This window comes from Tachysurus fulvidraco, chromosome 5, assembly GCF_022655615.1.
Source record: "Tachysurus fulvidraco isolate hzauxx_2018 chromosome 5, HZAU_PFXX_2.0, whole genome shotgun sequence".
Classification (NCBI taxonomy): Eukaryota; Metazoa; Chordata; class Actinopteri; order Siluriformes; family Bagridae; genus Tachysurus; species Tachysurus fulvidraco.
In genome coordinates this window covers 4,518,057-4,535,043 of record NC_062522.1, presented here as the reverse complement: position 1 = coordinate 4,535,043, position 16,987 = coordinate 4,518,057, and the positions used below count along the sequence as shown (strand labels likewise).

General features: G+C 43.2%; 2 protein-coding genes across 3 annotated transcripts in view; both read left to right on the top strand.

Annotated features, from left to right (window-relative positions):
• The first annotated feature begins 98 nt into the window (after window positions 1-98).
• LOC113640735 (vitamin D3 hydroxylase-associated protein-like) lies at window positions 99-16,166 on the top strand. Of its 2 annotated transcripts, none has more exons than XM_027143362.2 (16): window positions 99-122; window positions 1,205-1,412; window positions 2,497-2,610; window positions 4,064-4,204; window positions 7,329-7,462; window positions 7,861-8,067; window positions 8,863-8,903; window positions 8,982-9,106; window positions 9,187-9,312; window positions 10,063-10,160; window positions 10,269-10,368; window positions 11,047-11,090; window positions 12,581-12,620; window positions 13,026-13,134; window positions 13,338-13,483; window positions 15,821-16,166. In XM_027143362.2, the coding sequence occupies exons 2-16, from the start codon at window positions 1,236-1,238 to the stop codon at window positions 15,956-15,958; spliced, it is 1,740 nt and encodes a 579-aa protein (XP_026999163.2). In that variant the 5' UTR covers window positions 99-122; window positions 1,205-1,235; the 3' UTR covers window positions 15,959-16,166. The 2 variants fall into 2 exon arrangements, with proteins under 2 accessions (XP_026999163.2, XP_026999162.2); XM_027143361.2 differs by lacking the exon at window positions 99-122 and adding an exon at window positions 740-805.
• Window positions 779-16,987, top strand: part of LOC113640737 (vitamin D3 hydroxylase-associated protein-like) — a 37,417-nt gene continuing 21,208 nt past the window's right edge. Inside the window, exon 1 of the mRNA XM_027143363.2 lies at window positions 779-909. The gene's annotated coding sequence lies outside the window, so the exon portion shown is untranslated. The remainder of the gene's footprint in view (window positions 910-16,987) is intronic.

Genomic DNA, 16,987 nt, shown 5'->3' with positions numbered 1-16,987 from the left:
TTTAAAAAAAAAAAGCTTCAATTAAACAATGCTAAACTCCAAATTAGTAGGTGGCAGTGATGTGCTTCATTTGTGTGGCCTGCAAGAAGAAGGAAGAGGAAGAGGAAGAGGAGAGCTGTCAGGTTTCTATTTAACTCCTTTTTTATACCTGGGGCAAGACATCAGATAAATGACATCAGTGTTTGGGCTGTCTGTCTGTCTGTCTGTCTCTCTGACTGCCTGCCTGTCTGTCTGTCTGTCTGTCTGTCTGTCTGTCTGTCTGTGTGGTTATATATATCAAGCTACATGTCTGTCAGTTTGTGTGTGTTTGTATCTCTGGATTTCAACGTACAATATATATATATATATATATATATATGTTTTCATTTCATATATTCACATATATTCATATATATTCATATATAATAATGTCTTCCTCATTTTGACATTATTATTTAATAAATCTTACTGTGTATGTGATCCTATAATAATATTTTTGTCGATTTCATCATAGAATCATAGAATTGAATACAAAATAATAATAATAATAATAATAATAATAATAATAATGGTGATGATAAAAACAACAGAAAACAGAAACAATAGGTTTGATTCTTTCTCTTTCTGCTATTTGCTCCTAATTTCATTTTATTGTCAAAAAATCGCGATTAGAATTTTATGCAAATTAGGGGGCGGGGTAAAAGTGTCCATTGGTCCACTGGTTCTCACAAGACTGCTCTTCTCCAACCAATCAATAAGATGGAGGTAGATGACGTCACTGACGTGAGCCTTATCAGAGTCAGCTCTTTGTTCCAGTTTAGAGCAAGTAAGAAGTTTTTGCATTCAGTTCTTTAGTTTGCGCCGATAAGTGTGTTAGAACACAGTCATTTCCGCATGTAAACTTCAGCGCAACGGTGGAGCATGTAAAAGGTGTGTGTGTGTGTGTGTGTGTGTGTGTGTGTGTGTGTGTGTGTGTGTGTGTTTATTTGTTTGTTTGTTTGTTTGTTTGTTTGTTTATATGTGTGTTTATCAGAGATGGGGGACTCGAGTCATGTGACTTGACTCGAGTCAGACTTAAGTCGCAAATATTAAGACTCTGCTTGACTTTGACTTGACATTCATGACTTGAGACTTACTTGTGACTTATTCCCACCTCTGGTGTTTATATATGTGTGTGTGTGTGTGTGTGTGTGTGTGTGTGTGTGTGTGTGTGTGTGTGTGGCAGGTGGAACAGGTAGGAGGAGGTGAGCTGAGACATGGATGGTGAGTGGAAGAGTGTAGCAGTGTCTCTGCTCTGTGCTGCCGGTGTCAGTGTTTTGCTGCTGAAATGGAGAGAACAACAGAAGGTGAAGAGGAAACTGCAGAGAGCCAGAGAGAAGAGAGAGAAGGAGGTCGGACAGGCAGAGAAAGCCGTCAACCGCTTTAAGACTCAGGTACACACACACACACACACACACACACATAAACACACACGTATAGAGACACACACATACTGTGTATATATACACAAACACATAAACACACAAACATCATCACACTCTCTCCATCTCTCTTTCTCTCTAACTGATGGAAACCTTTAATATTTCATACCCAGAAGCAGAATTTGAGTGAAAAACAATTAAGATGTCTTTAAGCGAGAATAAAACGTGACAATAAGCCGATTGTATATGTTTGCAATTCTACAGGGAATTATATTCCACACTTCCTTATAAAGATGCACTATTTGGGTCAATATTGTGGGGAGATCTCCTGTACAGTCCTCTTCAAATCATTCCACAGATTTTTGTTGGGCTTGAATGGTTTATTTTTTCAGCATGAGAAAGGGCTTCTTTTCTAGTCTTGTGATTTGTGAGGATTGTGAGAGATTATTGTCTCATAGAGTGAGAAGTCCTTCATGGATAATCAGTCCTTCAGCTCCTCCCATGTTGTTGCAGGTCTCTTGGCAGCCTCACTGATGAGATTTTCCTCAAGTTTGGCTGGATGTTCTATTCTTGGTATTAACTCTCGTGAGCCACATTTATTTGTAAATGTTTCCGGGTGTCCTTTTCTACCCTTTTTCTACCCCTCTCCTGGTCGATACGTTTAAACAAACTCTGTAAGATCTTTGAGGACAGTAGCATCAGGAGTCTGGGAGGAAAAAAAAAAGTTGTCATGATATTCCTACAGAAACAGCTGATCTTTATTTGGGGTTAATGCTGTGCAATGTGACATGCCTGATTACTATGTGACCAGGGTTTTGAAAAGGTTTTTCTTTTAAAAAACCCCATAAAATTAATTATTTTTGCTTGCATTTTGTGGATTATTTTTCTATATCACATTCGATTTTTTTTTAATATGTAGATTATTTATATCCACTTTATCTGTACAGTACATAGTGTATATTCTATGAAATGAATAGTGTTTTTCTCTCTCGCTCTCAAGACATCTTTATCTGTCGCTTATGCATTTCTGCCTTGTGCCTCTGTGGGAAAGTGTTGGATTATATAACATCTGACTCGAATAGTCTTGTGTTTGCAGAACGCTGGTGTTGATTTGAGCTCCATCGTGACTCTCTCACTGGCTGAACTGAGTCAGAAGATCAGAGGAGGATCTCTACAACCTAACGCTGTGCTCCATGCCTACATGGAGAAGGTTCAGTGTACTTCTTTTGATCATACACACTGTCACCGCTCACATGCTCTCGATATCCAAATGTTGTTACTGTAACCCTCAGAGTTATTAGATAAAACACTTCAGCACATGCTGTTACAGGAAAATAATGTTGGCTTGTAAATAGAGGTCTTCTCGGGTCTAAAAATTGTACCCGACCCGAAGTGACCCGAATCACTTTTTACCCGAACCCGACGTGCATAATTTTATTAATTTTTTTTTAAAGAAAGACCCGACCCGAGACAAACCCGAAAAAATTAGACCCGAGTCCGACCCGACCCGTTGGCAATTTTCTTTAACCCGACTGGACCCGAATGTTGCCTAACTCTACAGTAAAGTAACTACAGCGTGGATTCATAATTGATTGACAGGTCTGTTTCAACGAAAATTAGCTTACCACCAGCCACACGTCACCAGCCACATGTCGCAAGCGGTCTTGGCAAACAGAGGAGAGGTTGGAAAAGGACTCGAGTCGATGCACACACATGAGATACAGTAGTTCGGGTCTTCTCGGGTCCGTTCAGTAAAAACACATTCATTTTAAATTACCCGGGACCCGATGCCGCTATTATTATACTCGACCCGTGTCTGAGGCACACGTGAAACTTTTAGACCCGAACCCGCTCGGGTCTCGGGTCGGACCTCGGGTTTTCGGATCTCAGTGGACCCGTGAAGACCTCTAGTTGTAAACTGCACTATTTTAAGCAATTTCCTCCTGAGGATTAATACAGTATTCTGATTCTGATTGATCTATCATGTCATCACGTTTAAAAACAGCCAACAGGGATCAGGGCTGATTATCTTCTCCTGTCAATCAAAAGGAGGTGGAAAAACGTGTCAGACAGTTTGCCTGCAAAGGGAGAAAAAAAATGTATTCTAACCAAATACTTATGTTACTTCTGTAGTGCAAGCAATCAACAGGAACAGAACTTTCTGGATTAATGGAGTTTAAGGACAAGGGCTTTTTAGTGGGGGAAGTCGTGGCCTAATGGTTAGAGAGACTGACTCCTAACCCTAAGGTTGTGGGTTCGAGTCTCGGGCCGGCAATACCACGACTGAGGTGCCCTTGAGCAAGGCACCGAACCCCCCCAACTGCTCCCCTGGTGCCGCAGCATAAATGGCTGCCCACTGCTCTGTGTGTGTGTGTGTGTGTGTGTGTGTGTGTGTGTGTGTGTGTGCACTGCTGTGTGTGTGCACTTTGGATGGGTTAAATGCAGAGAACAAATTCTGAGTATGGGTCACAGTACTTAGCCGTATGTCACGTCACTGTAGTGACCGGCAAAGCGCGAGGCTTGCTACACAATAGTGAATCTGTGTTGTGTTTATTAGTTACTCTGAAACTTGGGAAATATGTAGATACCGAGAGAATAAAGTGTTTTGATTGGTTTCCTCTCAAATCTTCTGTCGTATACTCGACATGACATGTGTCCTAAAGGCTCTGGAGGTGAACAGGGAACTGAACTGTAGCACCGCCGTCCTCATGGAGAGCTTGAAACAAGTGGAAGAAGTCGAGTCCCACAAAGAAGGCCTTCTCTACGGCATTCCAGTCAGCATCAAGGACAACGTGGATATTAAGGTACTGGGTGAGGTTCCTAATCATATTCAAAGTAACCTGGTTGTTTATCTCTTTCATTTCATTATGAACAAGGACACGATAGGCAAAGGGTGAAGACAGCAGAGCTGGATACAGAGAGTCTGTATACATTTTTATTCCCTTTTTAAGAATGGTTTTTCTACTGCTGCTCCTTAATGTTAAAAAAAATAAAATAAAAAGGAGCACCTTGATAGGCTGCTATGAACCCGAGTGAACATGTGAGCGGGACAGCGATGGCATCTGGACATTCCAGTTCACCCGTAGTTTTCACGAAAACTCCAAATCTGTGGCAAAAAATAAATAAAAAAATTCCGTAACCATGGGGCTCGGAGAAAGATCGTTCTGTTCTGAAGCTCGTAATCCAAGTTAACGTTGTGGATCATTTAAAAAAAAAAAAAAAACAATTTTAGTTAGGTACTGTGGTGCGAAATCATTCAGTGTTTGTGATTATTTAATGAGAGTCACTATAATGAGGTTAAAGATCCATGATTTTGTCATATCTCCTGGTTCTATTAAGGACAAAGTTCACATCCTGGATACGCCAGAGCTGCTGCACAGAACATGTTGTGTTTGTTACGCGCCTTTATTTATTTTTTAAACAGTCCTGTGCACATTTCTATCTCTAGGTGATCAGATTTAAACTCTCTGGTCCAATTCATCCCAAACCTTCTCAGTTGGATTCAGATTGTGGAAGCCAGGTCATCTAAATGTAACACTATCATTCTCCTTCTTTAGTCAAATAGCTCTTACATGACCCAGAGATGTCTTAGGGGTCAATGCCCTGGTGGTAAAAACAAACGATGGCTCACTAAGTGAAAACTAGGTGGGATGGCATGCCGCTGCAGAATGCTGTTAGACAGGCTGTCCATTTCAGAATCAGAAAGATCTTTATTGCCAGGTTTGTTTTCACATACAAGGAATTTGTTTTAGTACAGAAGCCCCACGGTGTAACAGTGTGGGATGTGGTAGCTCAGTGGTTAAGGTGTTCGACTACTGATCGGAAGGTCATTGGTTCGAATCCCCTGGGCAAGGTCCTTAACCCTCAATTGCTCAGGTGTATAAACTGAAATAAGACCATGGAAGTCACTCTGGATAAGAGTGTCTGCTAAATGCTGTAAATGTAACAGAATGACATTGACAAGACACGGACACATGTATAATATAGACAGTTGTACTGTATGTACGGTGGAAAAATGTGCAAATTGAAATATAAGTATGTGTTTTAGGTGAGTAGTGTAAGAATAGATGTTCCGTGTATGTCATGTTCATCAGATGGATTGCCTGAGGGAAGAAACCGTTCCTTTGTCTGGTCGTTCTGGTGCTCAGGGCTCTGTAGTGTTGACCAGATGGCAACAGTTCAAAGAGCGAGTGTGCTGGACGTGAGGGGTCCAGAGTGAGCGGGTGTGCTGGACGTGAGGGGTCCAGTGTGAGCGAGCGTGAGGGGTCCAGTGTGAGCGGGTGTGCTGGACGTGAGGGGTCCAGAGTGAGCGGGTGTGCTGGACGTGAGGGGTCCAGTGTGAGCGGGTGTGCTGGACGTGAGGGGTCCAGAGTGAGCGAGCGTGCTGGACGTGAGGGGTCCAGAGTGAGCGAGCGTGCTGGACGTGAGGGGTCCAGAGTGAGCGGGTGTGCCCTTTTGCTCACTCTGGAGAGGTACAGGTCTTGAAGAGTGGGGAGAGTTGTGCTAATGATCTGCTCAGCAGTCCGGACTACCCTCTGTAGTCTCCTGGAGTCAGATTTGGTTGCTGAGCTGAACCAAACAGTCCCTGAAGTGCAGAGGATGGATTCAATGATCGCAGTGTAGAACTGTTTCAGCAGATCTTGTGGCAGGTTGAACTTCCTCAGCTGGGGAAGGAAGTACAACCTCTGCTGAGCCTTTTTCACAATGGAGTCAATGTGAATGTCCCACTTCAGGTCCTGGGAGATTGTGGTTCCCAGGAATCTGAATGACTCCACTGCTGTCACAATGCTGTCCATGATGGTGAGTGGGGGGAGAGCAGGGGGGTTTGTCCTGAAGTCCACGATCATCTCCACTGTCTTGAGCGTGTTTAGCTCCAGGTCGTTAAGGCTTCACCAGACAGACAGCTGTTCAGCCTCCAGTCTGTAAGCAGACCCGTCACCGTCTCGGATGAGGCCGATCAGTGGGTTTCAAGTCATTCGGGTGTCTTCTGCTTGTTGTTCTTCCGAATAATGGTTTCTTTGCCGCAATTCAATCATGAAGGCTTGAAATATGTCTGTCGTTTGAACTCCAAGAAGTTCGGAGGTTCTGTAAATGCGCGGTTTCTGAAGCTGGTAATTCTGATAAAGTTCTCCTTCGCAGCAGAGCTAGCTCATGGTCGTCCTTTCCTGGGACGGTCTAAAGCACAATAAGAAGGCAAGAAATGCCAAAAGTTAACTCTTGAACTGAAACCCATTCTACCTCGCGATGAGTTTGTTAAGCTGTTATATTAATGTATAATGTTGAAAATAATACAAATAAAGAAAAACACTGAAGCTGGTCTGGCCAAACATTTCACTGTTGCCGGCTTGCCTTTTCCCCCATAGTGAATCCTGGTGCCATGTGTTCCTCAGGTCAGCGACGCAGACACACCTGTCCATACACTTGATATAAAAGAAAACGTGATTCATCAGACCAGGCCACCATCTTCGCTCTGATGCTCACACACCTATTGTTGGTGCTTTTGGTGGTGGACATGGGTCAGCATGGGCACCCTGACTGGTCTTTAAAACCAGGATGAACTTCTTTAGCAATTTGAGCTATAGTAGTGTTGAATGTTGGATCCGAGCACACGGGCCAGCCTTTAATCCCCATGTGCATCAATGAGCCTTGGTTGCCAATGACCTTGTCTCTGGTTCACCACTGTTTTTTCCTTGGACCACTTTTGATAGATACTTACTGCTGCAGACCATGAACACCCTACAAGAGCTGCAGTTTTGGAGATGCTCTGACCCATCACACGTCTAGCCATCACAAGATGGCTCTTGTTTAAATCCTTACACTTGCCCAGTTTTCCTGCTTCTAACACATCAACTTTGAGAATAAAATGTTCACTTGCTGCCTAATATATCCCACTTACTAATGTGTATGTGTGTGTGTGTGTGTCCTCAGGGCTACGACTCTACCTGTGGTGTACTGACTAAGCTTGATGATCCTGTCATTAAGGACAGTGTGGTGGTTTCGGTACTGAAGAAGCAGGGTGCAATCCCCTTCATCAAAACTAATGTCCCTCAGGGTCTCCTCAAGTAAGAAACACTCTACAAACATCACCAGACTGTTGAGTCTCTACGAACGATCATTAATCATCTGCATTACAACAGGAGCTTTTGTAATTTGGGACGCACCCAATGATGTTTTAGCCAAAGGACAGAGTTGTAAAGCAGCAGAAAATCTATGCACTATTTTACATATGATATTTTTAAAATTAGAAACTTCTACATGGCAAGTAATCAAGCATAGTGTTGTACATGATCAAGCAGCCGACATTAGATATAAACATAAACCCACATTTAAAATATTTCAAGACATAAATATAAACAGGAAACAGTGTCAGTAAACCTTCTGTTTCTAGCGTTTGCACGAATTGTTGTGTTATTCGTATAAACCGAAACTAGGCTCTTATTTAATTATTTAATTATTCTAGCTATGAATGCAGTAACCCCATATACGGGAGGACGGTGAACCCCTGCAACCTCCAGAAGACCTGTGGAGGCTCTTCGGGTGGTGAAGGTGCTCTGATCGCTGGAGGAGGATCTATTCTGGGGCTGGGAACCGACATCGGAGGAAGCATCCGCATCCCAGCAGCCTTCTGTGGCATCTGCGGCTTAAAACCCACAAACAACAGATTAAGGTGTTTTATATTTCATGCGTAAACCAGTTAATACACATGCACTTTTACTGAGACTCTCCTTTTAGTTCTTCTTGCTGTTACACTTTATTTATGATTATCATTTTTAAATGACTGTATTTTAATGTTTAAATTGCATCATTAAGCCAGAATAAATACCATTTAATTAATTGTATTAATAATGGAATAAGTAGGGGGAGCACTGTGGCTTAGTGGTTAGCACGTTCGCCTCACACCTCCAGGGTCGGGGGTTCGATTCCCACCTCCGCCTTGTGTGTGTGGAGTTTGCATGTTCTCCCCGTGCCTCGGGGGTTTCCTCCGGGTACTCCGGTTTCCTCCCCCGGTCCAAAGACATGCATGGTAGGTTGATTGGCATCTCTGGAAAATTGTCCGTAGTGTGTGAGTGAATGAGAGTGTGTGTGAGTGTGTGTGCCCTGTGATGGGTTGACACTCCGTCCAGGGTGTATCCTGCCTCGATGCCCGATGACACCTGAGATAGACACAGGCTCCCCGTGACCCGAGAAGTTCGGATAAGTGGTAGAAAATGAATGAATGAATGGAATAAGTACGTATATTTTATGATGTGCTTCGAAGCTACAACACAGTAACCGTATGACTGTGACTTACTCTCAACCACTTATGAGTGTCGTCGGCCATCTTGAAAATGTTGTTTTTTTTTCTGTTTGTATTTTCTGTTTGTATTTTTTTTTCTGTTTATATATAAATATATATAGATATAGATATATATAGATCTAGATATAAATAATGTTTTCTTTTATTATTATTAATATTTTATAGTTTGCATGGCATCAACTCCTGTGCAAAAGGCGGGAAAACGGGTAAGAAAGCACAGCGCTAACAAATCATTAATGTTTTTCGACATGTGAGTATTTTGTGACAAATGTGTTTGTTTCCAGCCCTGTCAGCTGTTGGTCCCATGGCCCGTGATGTGGAGAGTCTGGCTCTGTGTATGAGAGCTTTACTCTGCACCGACATGTTCACTCTGGACCCTACGGTTCCTCCGATACCGTTCAACCAGCAGGTACCACACACGGGTCTCTTCGGTACTTCAGTGTCGTGTGTCGTGTCTCTTGGTACTTAATCGTTTTTTCTTTATGAAAGGTATACGAGAGCTCGGAGCCCCTGAGGATCGGTTACTATGAGAACGACGGGTACTTTCAGCCGTCTCCGAGCATGAGCAGAGCTCTACGAGAGACCAGAGAGCTCCTGGAACAAGCAGGACACACGGTATTAGGCACTAAGGAGACAGACAACGAATAAATAAGAGACAGGAAACTAAAAAGTACCGAAATGGCAAACTAAGAAACTACGTAAACGAGTTAACTAAAGTAACGCACGAGACAGGACAGAGACAGGAAACTAGAAAAGTACATGGACAGAAAATTAAGAAACTACAAAGACAAGATAGAAAGTAGAGAAACAGGAAACTAGAAAACTAGTGAGGCAGGAAACAAGGAATCTACTGACACTTATGATTTGTATAGCTTTTGTTTTGTTTTTTAAAACATCATATTACATTCATTCTCTCTCTGTGTCTCTCTGTTTGTCTCTCTCTCTGTCTCTCTCTATCTCTCTGTTTGTCTCTCTCTCGCTGTCTGTCTCTCTGTCTGTCTGTCTCTCTGTCTGTCTGTCTCTGTCTCTCTCTCTGTCTCCCTCTCTGTCTCTCTCTCTCTGCGTCTGTCTCTCTCTCGCTCCTCTCTCTGTGTGTGTCTCCCTCTCTCTCTATGTCTCTCTCTCTCTCTGTGTCTCTCTGTTTGTCTCTGTGTCTCTGTCTGTGTCTCTGTCTGTGTCTCTGTCTGTGTCTCTCTCTCTGTGTGTCTCTCTCTGTGTGTCTCTCTCTCTGTGTGTCTCTCTCTCTGTCTCTCTCTCTGTGTGTGTCTCTCTCTCTGTGTGTGTCTCTCTGTGTATCTCTCTCTGTGTGTCTCTCTCTCTCTCTCTCTCTCTGTGTGTGTCTGTCTCTCTCTCTCTCGGCTCTAGCTGGTTGCGTTTAACCCTCCCCGGATCGTCACCGCTTTCCACGAGTTTGTCCTGAGGGGAAACCTTGCGGACACTGGTGCTACACTCCTACAGCACTTGTGAGTCACATCTAACATGTGTCCTGTTGTCATTAGTGTCCTAGCGATGATGATGATGTAGTTGTAGCCGTGTCCCACAACCCTGTACTGTGTGGTGTGTGTGTTCAGTAAGGAAGGCCCGGTCGATCAGTGTCTGAAGTATCAGGTGTCCCTCTGTGCTGTTCCTGTGTTTGTGAAGAAGCTAATCTCACTGCTCCTCAGACCCATCGTGAGTTTGTTCCATGAATGTATAATAATAATAATAATAATAATAATATAATGTATACCTCAGTAATCATTTTATTAATTTATATTAATTTGTTATCAGTGTATCAGTTTTATTTCAGTATTCTCATTTAATATTTAAATGTTATCTCTCTCTGTCTGTGTCTCTCTCACTCTCTCTGTCTGTGTCTCTCTCACTCTCTCTGTCTGTGTCTCTCTCTCTGTTGCTCTCTCGGTCTCTCACTCTCTCTGTCGCTCTCACACTCATTCACACTCTCTCTGTCGCTCTCTCTCTCTCTCTCTCTGTTGCTCTCTGTCCCTCTCTCTGTCTGTGTGTGTGTGTGTCCCTCTCTCTGTCCCTCTCTCTGTCTGTGTGTGTGTCCCTCTCTCTGTCCCTCTCTCTGTCCCTCTCTCTGTCCCTCTCTCTGTCCCTCTCTCTGTCCCTCTCTCTGTCCCTCTCTCTGTCGCTCTCTCGGTCTCTCGCTCTCTTCGTTGCTCTCTCTCTCTCTCTCTCTCTGTCGCTCTCACACTCTCTCTCACTCTCTCTCATTCACACTCTCTCTCTGTCTCTGTCGCTCTCTCTGTCGCTCTCTCTCTGTTGCTCTCTCTGTCGCTCTCTCTCTCTCTGTTGTGCTCTCTCTGTCTCTGTCTACTGTATAATTTGATTTGTTTTACTCCTTAGTATCCACGCATGGCTGCAGCAGTACACAGCATCTGTGGAGTCAGGTAAGACCGAACACAACACAATTATAATTCACCAAACCGAGATCAGAGGAAAAGATTTTATAAACAGCTGTTTTAAAGAAAGCTTACATACAAAGAGCCTTGATCTTTTTTTTTATTCTGTGTGGAAATTTGTCACTATTTAGATTTCTATGTAAATGTTATTTTTGTCATATTAAAGTATATAAAAGTCATATTTTTAGCTTTGTACCTTTTTACCTTTAAGTTCTATTTACCTTAAAAATATATATGATTTTATTGCTCAGTAGCTTATAGTGCTGAACATGATCTGCACTCAAAATGTGTAACGGGTCATGTGACATGGTGCAGTGGCTGATGGGTAATGTAGTGTCATGAAATCTGAGCGATTTCATTACGTGTCACGACCAGATCAAGCAAAATCAAGCACATTTTCAGTATTACCCAAGATTTCACGTTAAGCCCACTCGAGTACAGCTGTCATAGAAGGAATCCTGTGCTTGTGATTCTTACTGATTTAATAGAAAAGCATAGAAAGGTCAAAAATTGTATTCCAAATTTTTTGGGGAAAAAGGAACAAAACAATCAGTTTAACAGCTAATAAGACGAAACATCTATCACAAGTGACATCTAATCATGATTAGCTCAATTTCTTTTCTGATGGTGTGTGTCTGGGTGTGTCTGTCTGTGTCTGGGTGTGTCTGGGTGTGTCTGTCTGTGTCTGGGTGTGTCTGTCTGTGTCTGGGTGTGTCTGTCTGTGTCTGTCTGTGTCTGGGTGTGTCTGGGTGTGTCTGTCTGTGTCTGTCTGTGTCTGGGTGTGTCTGTCTGTGTCTGGGTGTGTCTGTCTGTGTCTGGGTGTGTCTGTCTGTGTCTGGGTGTGTCTGTCTGTGTCTGGGTGTGTCTGTCTGTGTCTGGGTGTGTCTGTCTGTGTCTGGGTGTGTCTGTCTGTGTCTGTCTGTCTGTCTGGGTGTGTCTGTCTGGGTGTGGGTGTGTCTGGGTGTGGGTGTGTCTGTGTCTGGGTGTGTCTGGGTGTGTCTGTCTGTGTCTGGGTGTGTCTGTCTGTGTCTGGGTGTGTCTGTCTGTGTCTGGGTGTGTCTGTCTGTGTCTGTCTGGGTGTGGGTGTGTCTGTCTGTGTCTGGGTGTGTCTGTCTGTGTCTGGGTGTGTCTGTCTGTGTCTGGGTGTGTCTGTCTGTGTCTGTCTGGGTGTGGGTGTGTCTGTGTGTGTGGGTGTGTCTGTGTGTGTGGGTGTGTCTGTGTGTGTCTGTCTGTCTGTCTGTGTGTGGGTGGGTGTGTCTGTCTGTGTGTGGGTGGGTGTGTCTGTCTGTGTGTGGGTGTCTGGGTGTGGGTGGGTGTGTGTGTCTGTCTGTGTCTGTGTGTCTCTGTGTCTGTGTCTGTGTCTGTGTGTCTGTCTGTCTCTGTGTCTGTGTGTGTGTCTGTCTGGGGGTGTGTGTGTGTCTGTCTGGGTGTGTGTGTGTCTGTCTGGGTGTGTCTGTCTGTCTGGGTGTGTTTTGCAGCAGTGTAGCAGATCTGTGGAAGCAGCACACAGAGGCTGAGGTACAGTATGAGTGTGAATTCTGACAGCACAGCAGTTTCTCATCATTGTGAAACACATTTAATTCTTTATACCACGAGACAAGTGGGCACAGCAACACTGCTCCAGGGGTGTGTTCACTTTGGATGGGTTAAACGCAGAGAACGAATTCTGAGTACAGGTCACCGTACTTAGCTGTATGTCACATCACGTTCACTTTCACTCACAAAGTCAGGAGGAAACCAAAGTTCACCTGCTGTCACAAAGATGTGAACTTGAACATAACCTTGGTTTTGAATTTACGTGATAACAACATGTTAAAATGAGATGATGTCAAAGCTTATTTCCCTGCCGCTGTTAATGTGTTTAATGTCACAAGGATCAAGGAATATACAAGGAACTTTAGAGCTTGTTGTTTGTGTTTGTAGGTTTATATCCAGGAGACGTTGTCTCAGTGGGAGAAGCTGGAGCTGGATGTCCTCCTCTGCCCCATGCTGGGACCAGCTTATAACTTCAACTACACCGGAAAACTAAGCAGTAACGTATTGATCTCTGCCTTATTTAGAGCTCAGGGTAGTAAATAAATCACTTCATCAGATGGACTCTGACCATCAACTGGTTGTATTGGTGTGAATTTTAGGTTTAACTTTTACACTGAACCTTAAACATTCAGTAAGCGATTTTGTTGTGCAATCATCTGGCTTATGTTGTGTGTGTGTGTTGTGTGTGTGTGTGTTCAGGTGCTCTGACTTACACCGCTTTGTACAACGTGCTCAACTTCCCTGTTGGAGTCGTTCCTGTCACCGTGGTCACGGATGAGGATGAAGAAGAGCTAAAACACTACACTGGGAACTACGGAGACGTCTGGGACAAGACCTTTATCAAGGTGACTAAGAAACTAGAGACAGGAAACTAACTGGGTTTAGATGCAGATATGCAGGATAAATGAATTACACAGGAAGGAAGCACTGTTTGAGTAAGCAGCTTGTGTGTCAAAGTACTTGTGTGCATGAAACTAAGAAACTATGGGGACAGAATCCTCGGAAAATTGTGGCAGACACTACGGAGACAGGAAGCCAATAAACTATGGGGACTGGGAGCCTACGGACACAATGGAGACTGGGAGCCTACGGGGACTGGGTGCCTACGGACACTGTGGGGACTGGGAGCCTACGGACACTATGGAGACTGGGAGCCTTCAGGGACTGGGAGCCTATGGAGACTGGGAGCCTACGGACACTATGGAGACTGGAACCTACGGGGACTGGGAGCCTACGGACACTATGGAGACTGGAACCTACGGGGACTGGGAGCCTACGGACACTATGGCGACTGGGAGCCTACGGACACTATGGCGACTGGGAGCCTACGGACACTATGGCGACTGGGAGCCTACGGACACTATGGCGACTGGGAGCCTACGGACACTATGGAGACTGGGAGCCTACGGACACTATGGAGACTGGGAGCCTACGGACACTATGGAGACTGGGAGCCTACGGACACTATGGAGACTGGGAGCCTACGGACACTATGGAGACTGGGAGCCTACGGACACTATGGAGACTGGGAAACACACATACAGGATAAATACACTACACAGGAACAAATCAGTCTTTCTGCAATGAATTAGGCAGTGTGTAAGTCAAAGTACTTGTGTACATGAAACAACAGGGGTGGAAACTACGAAAATATGGTGACGAGGAACTGAGAAATTACGGAGTCATGAGATTAGTAAACTACAGAGACCAAAAACTGAAACAACAACAAAAACCTACAGAACCCATTAAACTACGGAGACAGGAAGCAAAAAAACTGCAGAGATCGGTAATAAATAAACTACGGAGACCGGAAACCACCGGGACAGGAAAAGGAATAAACCACAGAGGTTGTGCAGTAGAACACACTAGTAGTTTTAATGCAGTAGTTTATAGCCAGTTAATATATTGACACTTGCCCACAAGGTGGCAGCATGTCAACGTTTTTTTAATCAACTTTAATCAACTGCAAACTTGTCATTTTTAGGATTCTCACACGTGTGTAATGTTCAGGAAGATTTGTGAATAGATAAAGTTCACCAATTAAGGAGGCAACACACACACACATAGAAACGCAAACAGACACAAGATGTAATCGATTATGATGTTTAATGTTGCTTACACACTGACATGTTTCTTTTTTACTTTTTTTAATTCAGTGGATTTTAAATTAAGATTTTTTTTACTTATTTGACTCCTGAGACATTGAGGCTTAAGCATCTTGCTCAAGGGCCCAAAAGTAGTAATTTGGTGCATGTGGAATTTCAAATTAGTAGGCGAGTGCCTTAACCACCGAGCAAAACTGATGTGCACCTTGACCTCTCGTGATAAAAGTTTGTGCACCCCTGAATATCACAACCATATTTGCTCGTTGAATATATTTCTCTAGATTTATTCCTCCTTTGCTTTTATAATAGTCTCTTCTGATCTCAACTGAACTGAAGCTTTCCACTAGAAGTTGTGGTGTGGCTGTGAGGATTTGGGTTCATTCACATGTTCAATAAAACCACTAGTGAGATCAGACTGATGTTTGGAGATGTTGGTTCCAGTTCATCCTAAAGATGTTCACTGGGGAAAAGTCCGAGTCAGGGCTCTGGTCAGGACACTCTAGTTCTTCCACACCAACTTTAACCTCCACAGCATGTCTTCGTGGAGCTGTGTGCTTTGTGCACAGGAGCATTGTCATGCTAATTTCAGTGTGCTATTAAGCAGCCTTCTGTGTTTAAACAGTAGAAGTAAACATGCTCATCCATGTAACATAAAGAATCCAGTCGTCCTAATTGCCAATCCATTATGCAGCTGCAGAATTTATTCTCAACCTCCCCGAGTTCTCCAAAATCACCCCATTGGTATACTACATCATCTAACTTGAATCTGTTATCACTCTCTGCTCTAACATGGTCTGGATCCACCATCTGTCAGGATTTGAGGAATTGAACAGCTGACGTTCTATAAACAAAGTCTAAAGACCTACTGTACCTCTTCACCACACACTTGGATTAAAACTTTGTTTATTAATTATAAACTATAAAAATCCATAGTTTATTCCTGAAAAACTAGTCTCTCTGGATAAGGATGCTGTAAATGGAGATAATAAAAGTTCTTGCTAGCAGTGAATAGATAGGAACGTGTATAATTTTGTGTGTGTGTGTGTGTGTGTGTGTGTGTGTGTGTGTGTTTTACAGGCCATACGAGGCGGTGTGGGTCTGCCGGTAGCGGTGCAGTGTGTGGCTCGACCCTGGCAGGAAGAGATGTGTTTACGGCTTATGAGAGAAGTGGAAAAGCTCTGTGCGGAGAACAAGCACTCAAAAACACACCACTAAGGGTCTTAGTCTAGGGCCTGTTCTCAGCTTGGCAGAACAGCTTAACCCATGACCCACCACCAACAGTGTATGTGTAGACAACCTTGTGGTGTTATCTGTGAAGCTACAGTATATCTGCTTTACTTGTTAAAAATTAATAAAAACTGGCACTTGCATAAACTAAAGTTTTTTTTTTTTTACAAAAAAAATAAATAAATCATAACGTTTATCCAGTCTTCTTTCATGTTTATGATTTATTTAACTGATTATTTGATCGTGTAGTTCACCCTCTGTACAGGTCCAGGAAAATGAGCTGTTATTATAGAACAGAACATACAGTATGCGTTAATATAAATCTGTCACTGTTGTTAAAGACAGAACAACAGCTGGAGATGGTGTTGTAGAAAATGATCATTTAATATGGTGTAACAAATTCCAGTACAAGGCAAGGCAAGTTTATTTGTATAGCACATTTCATACACAGAGGTCATTCAAAGTGCTTTACATAGAAATTTGAAAACAGTTTATAAAAGAGAAAATATATATATATAGCACATCTGATCTCTTCTGGAAGCTGATTCCAGCTACAGGAGGCATAATAACTAAATGCTGACGCACCTTGTTTTGAGTGAACCCTTGGTATCTCTAACTGAGTTGATCCTAATGATCTGAGTCGTCTGCTTGGTTTATATTCAATTAGCATATCTGTAATGTATTTCGGTCCTAAGCCATGAAGTGATTTATAAACCAGTAACAATACTTTAAAATCTATTCTAAATGTAACTGGAAGCCAGTGTAAGGACCTGAGGACTGGAGTGATGTGCTCAGATGTTTTGGTTCTGGTCAGAATTCTGGCAGCAGCGTTCTGTATGAGCTGCAGCTGTCTAGTGGTCTTTTTGGGGATCCCAGTAAGGAGTCCACTGCAATAATCCACCCTGCTGGTGATGAAAGCATGAACAAGTTTCTCTAAGTCCTGTCTTGAGACAAAACATCTAATTCTGGCTATATTTCTGAGATGGTAGTACAGAGCTGTTGATGTGTAAGTGGTGT

Bases quoted from the DNA above. Each gene is read 5' to 3' on its own strand.
- LOC113640735 (XM_027143362.2), top strand. From the start codon at position 1,236: ATGGATGGTGAGTGGAAGAGTGTAGCAGTGTCTCTGCTCTGTGCTGCC. The intron at 7,463-7,860 runs GTAAGAAACACT...TAATTATTCTAG, and splicing joins GTCCCTCAGGGTCTCCTCAA to CTATGAATGCAGTAACCCCA. The intron at 10,369-11,046 runs GTGAGTTTGTTC...TTTACTCCTTAG, and splicing joins CACTGCTCCTCAGACCCATC to TATCCACGCATGGCTGCAGC.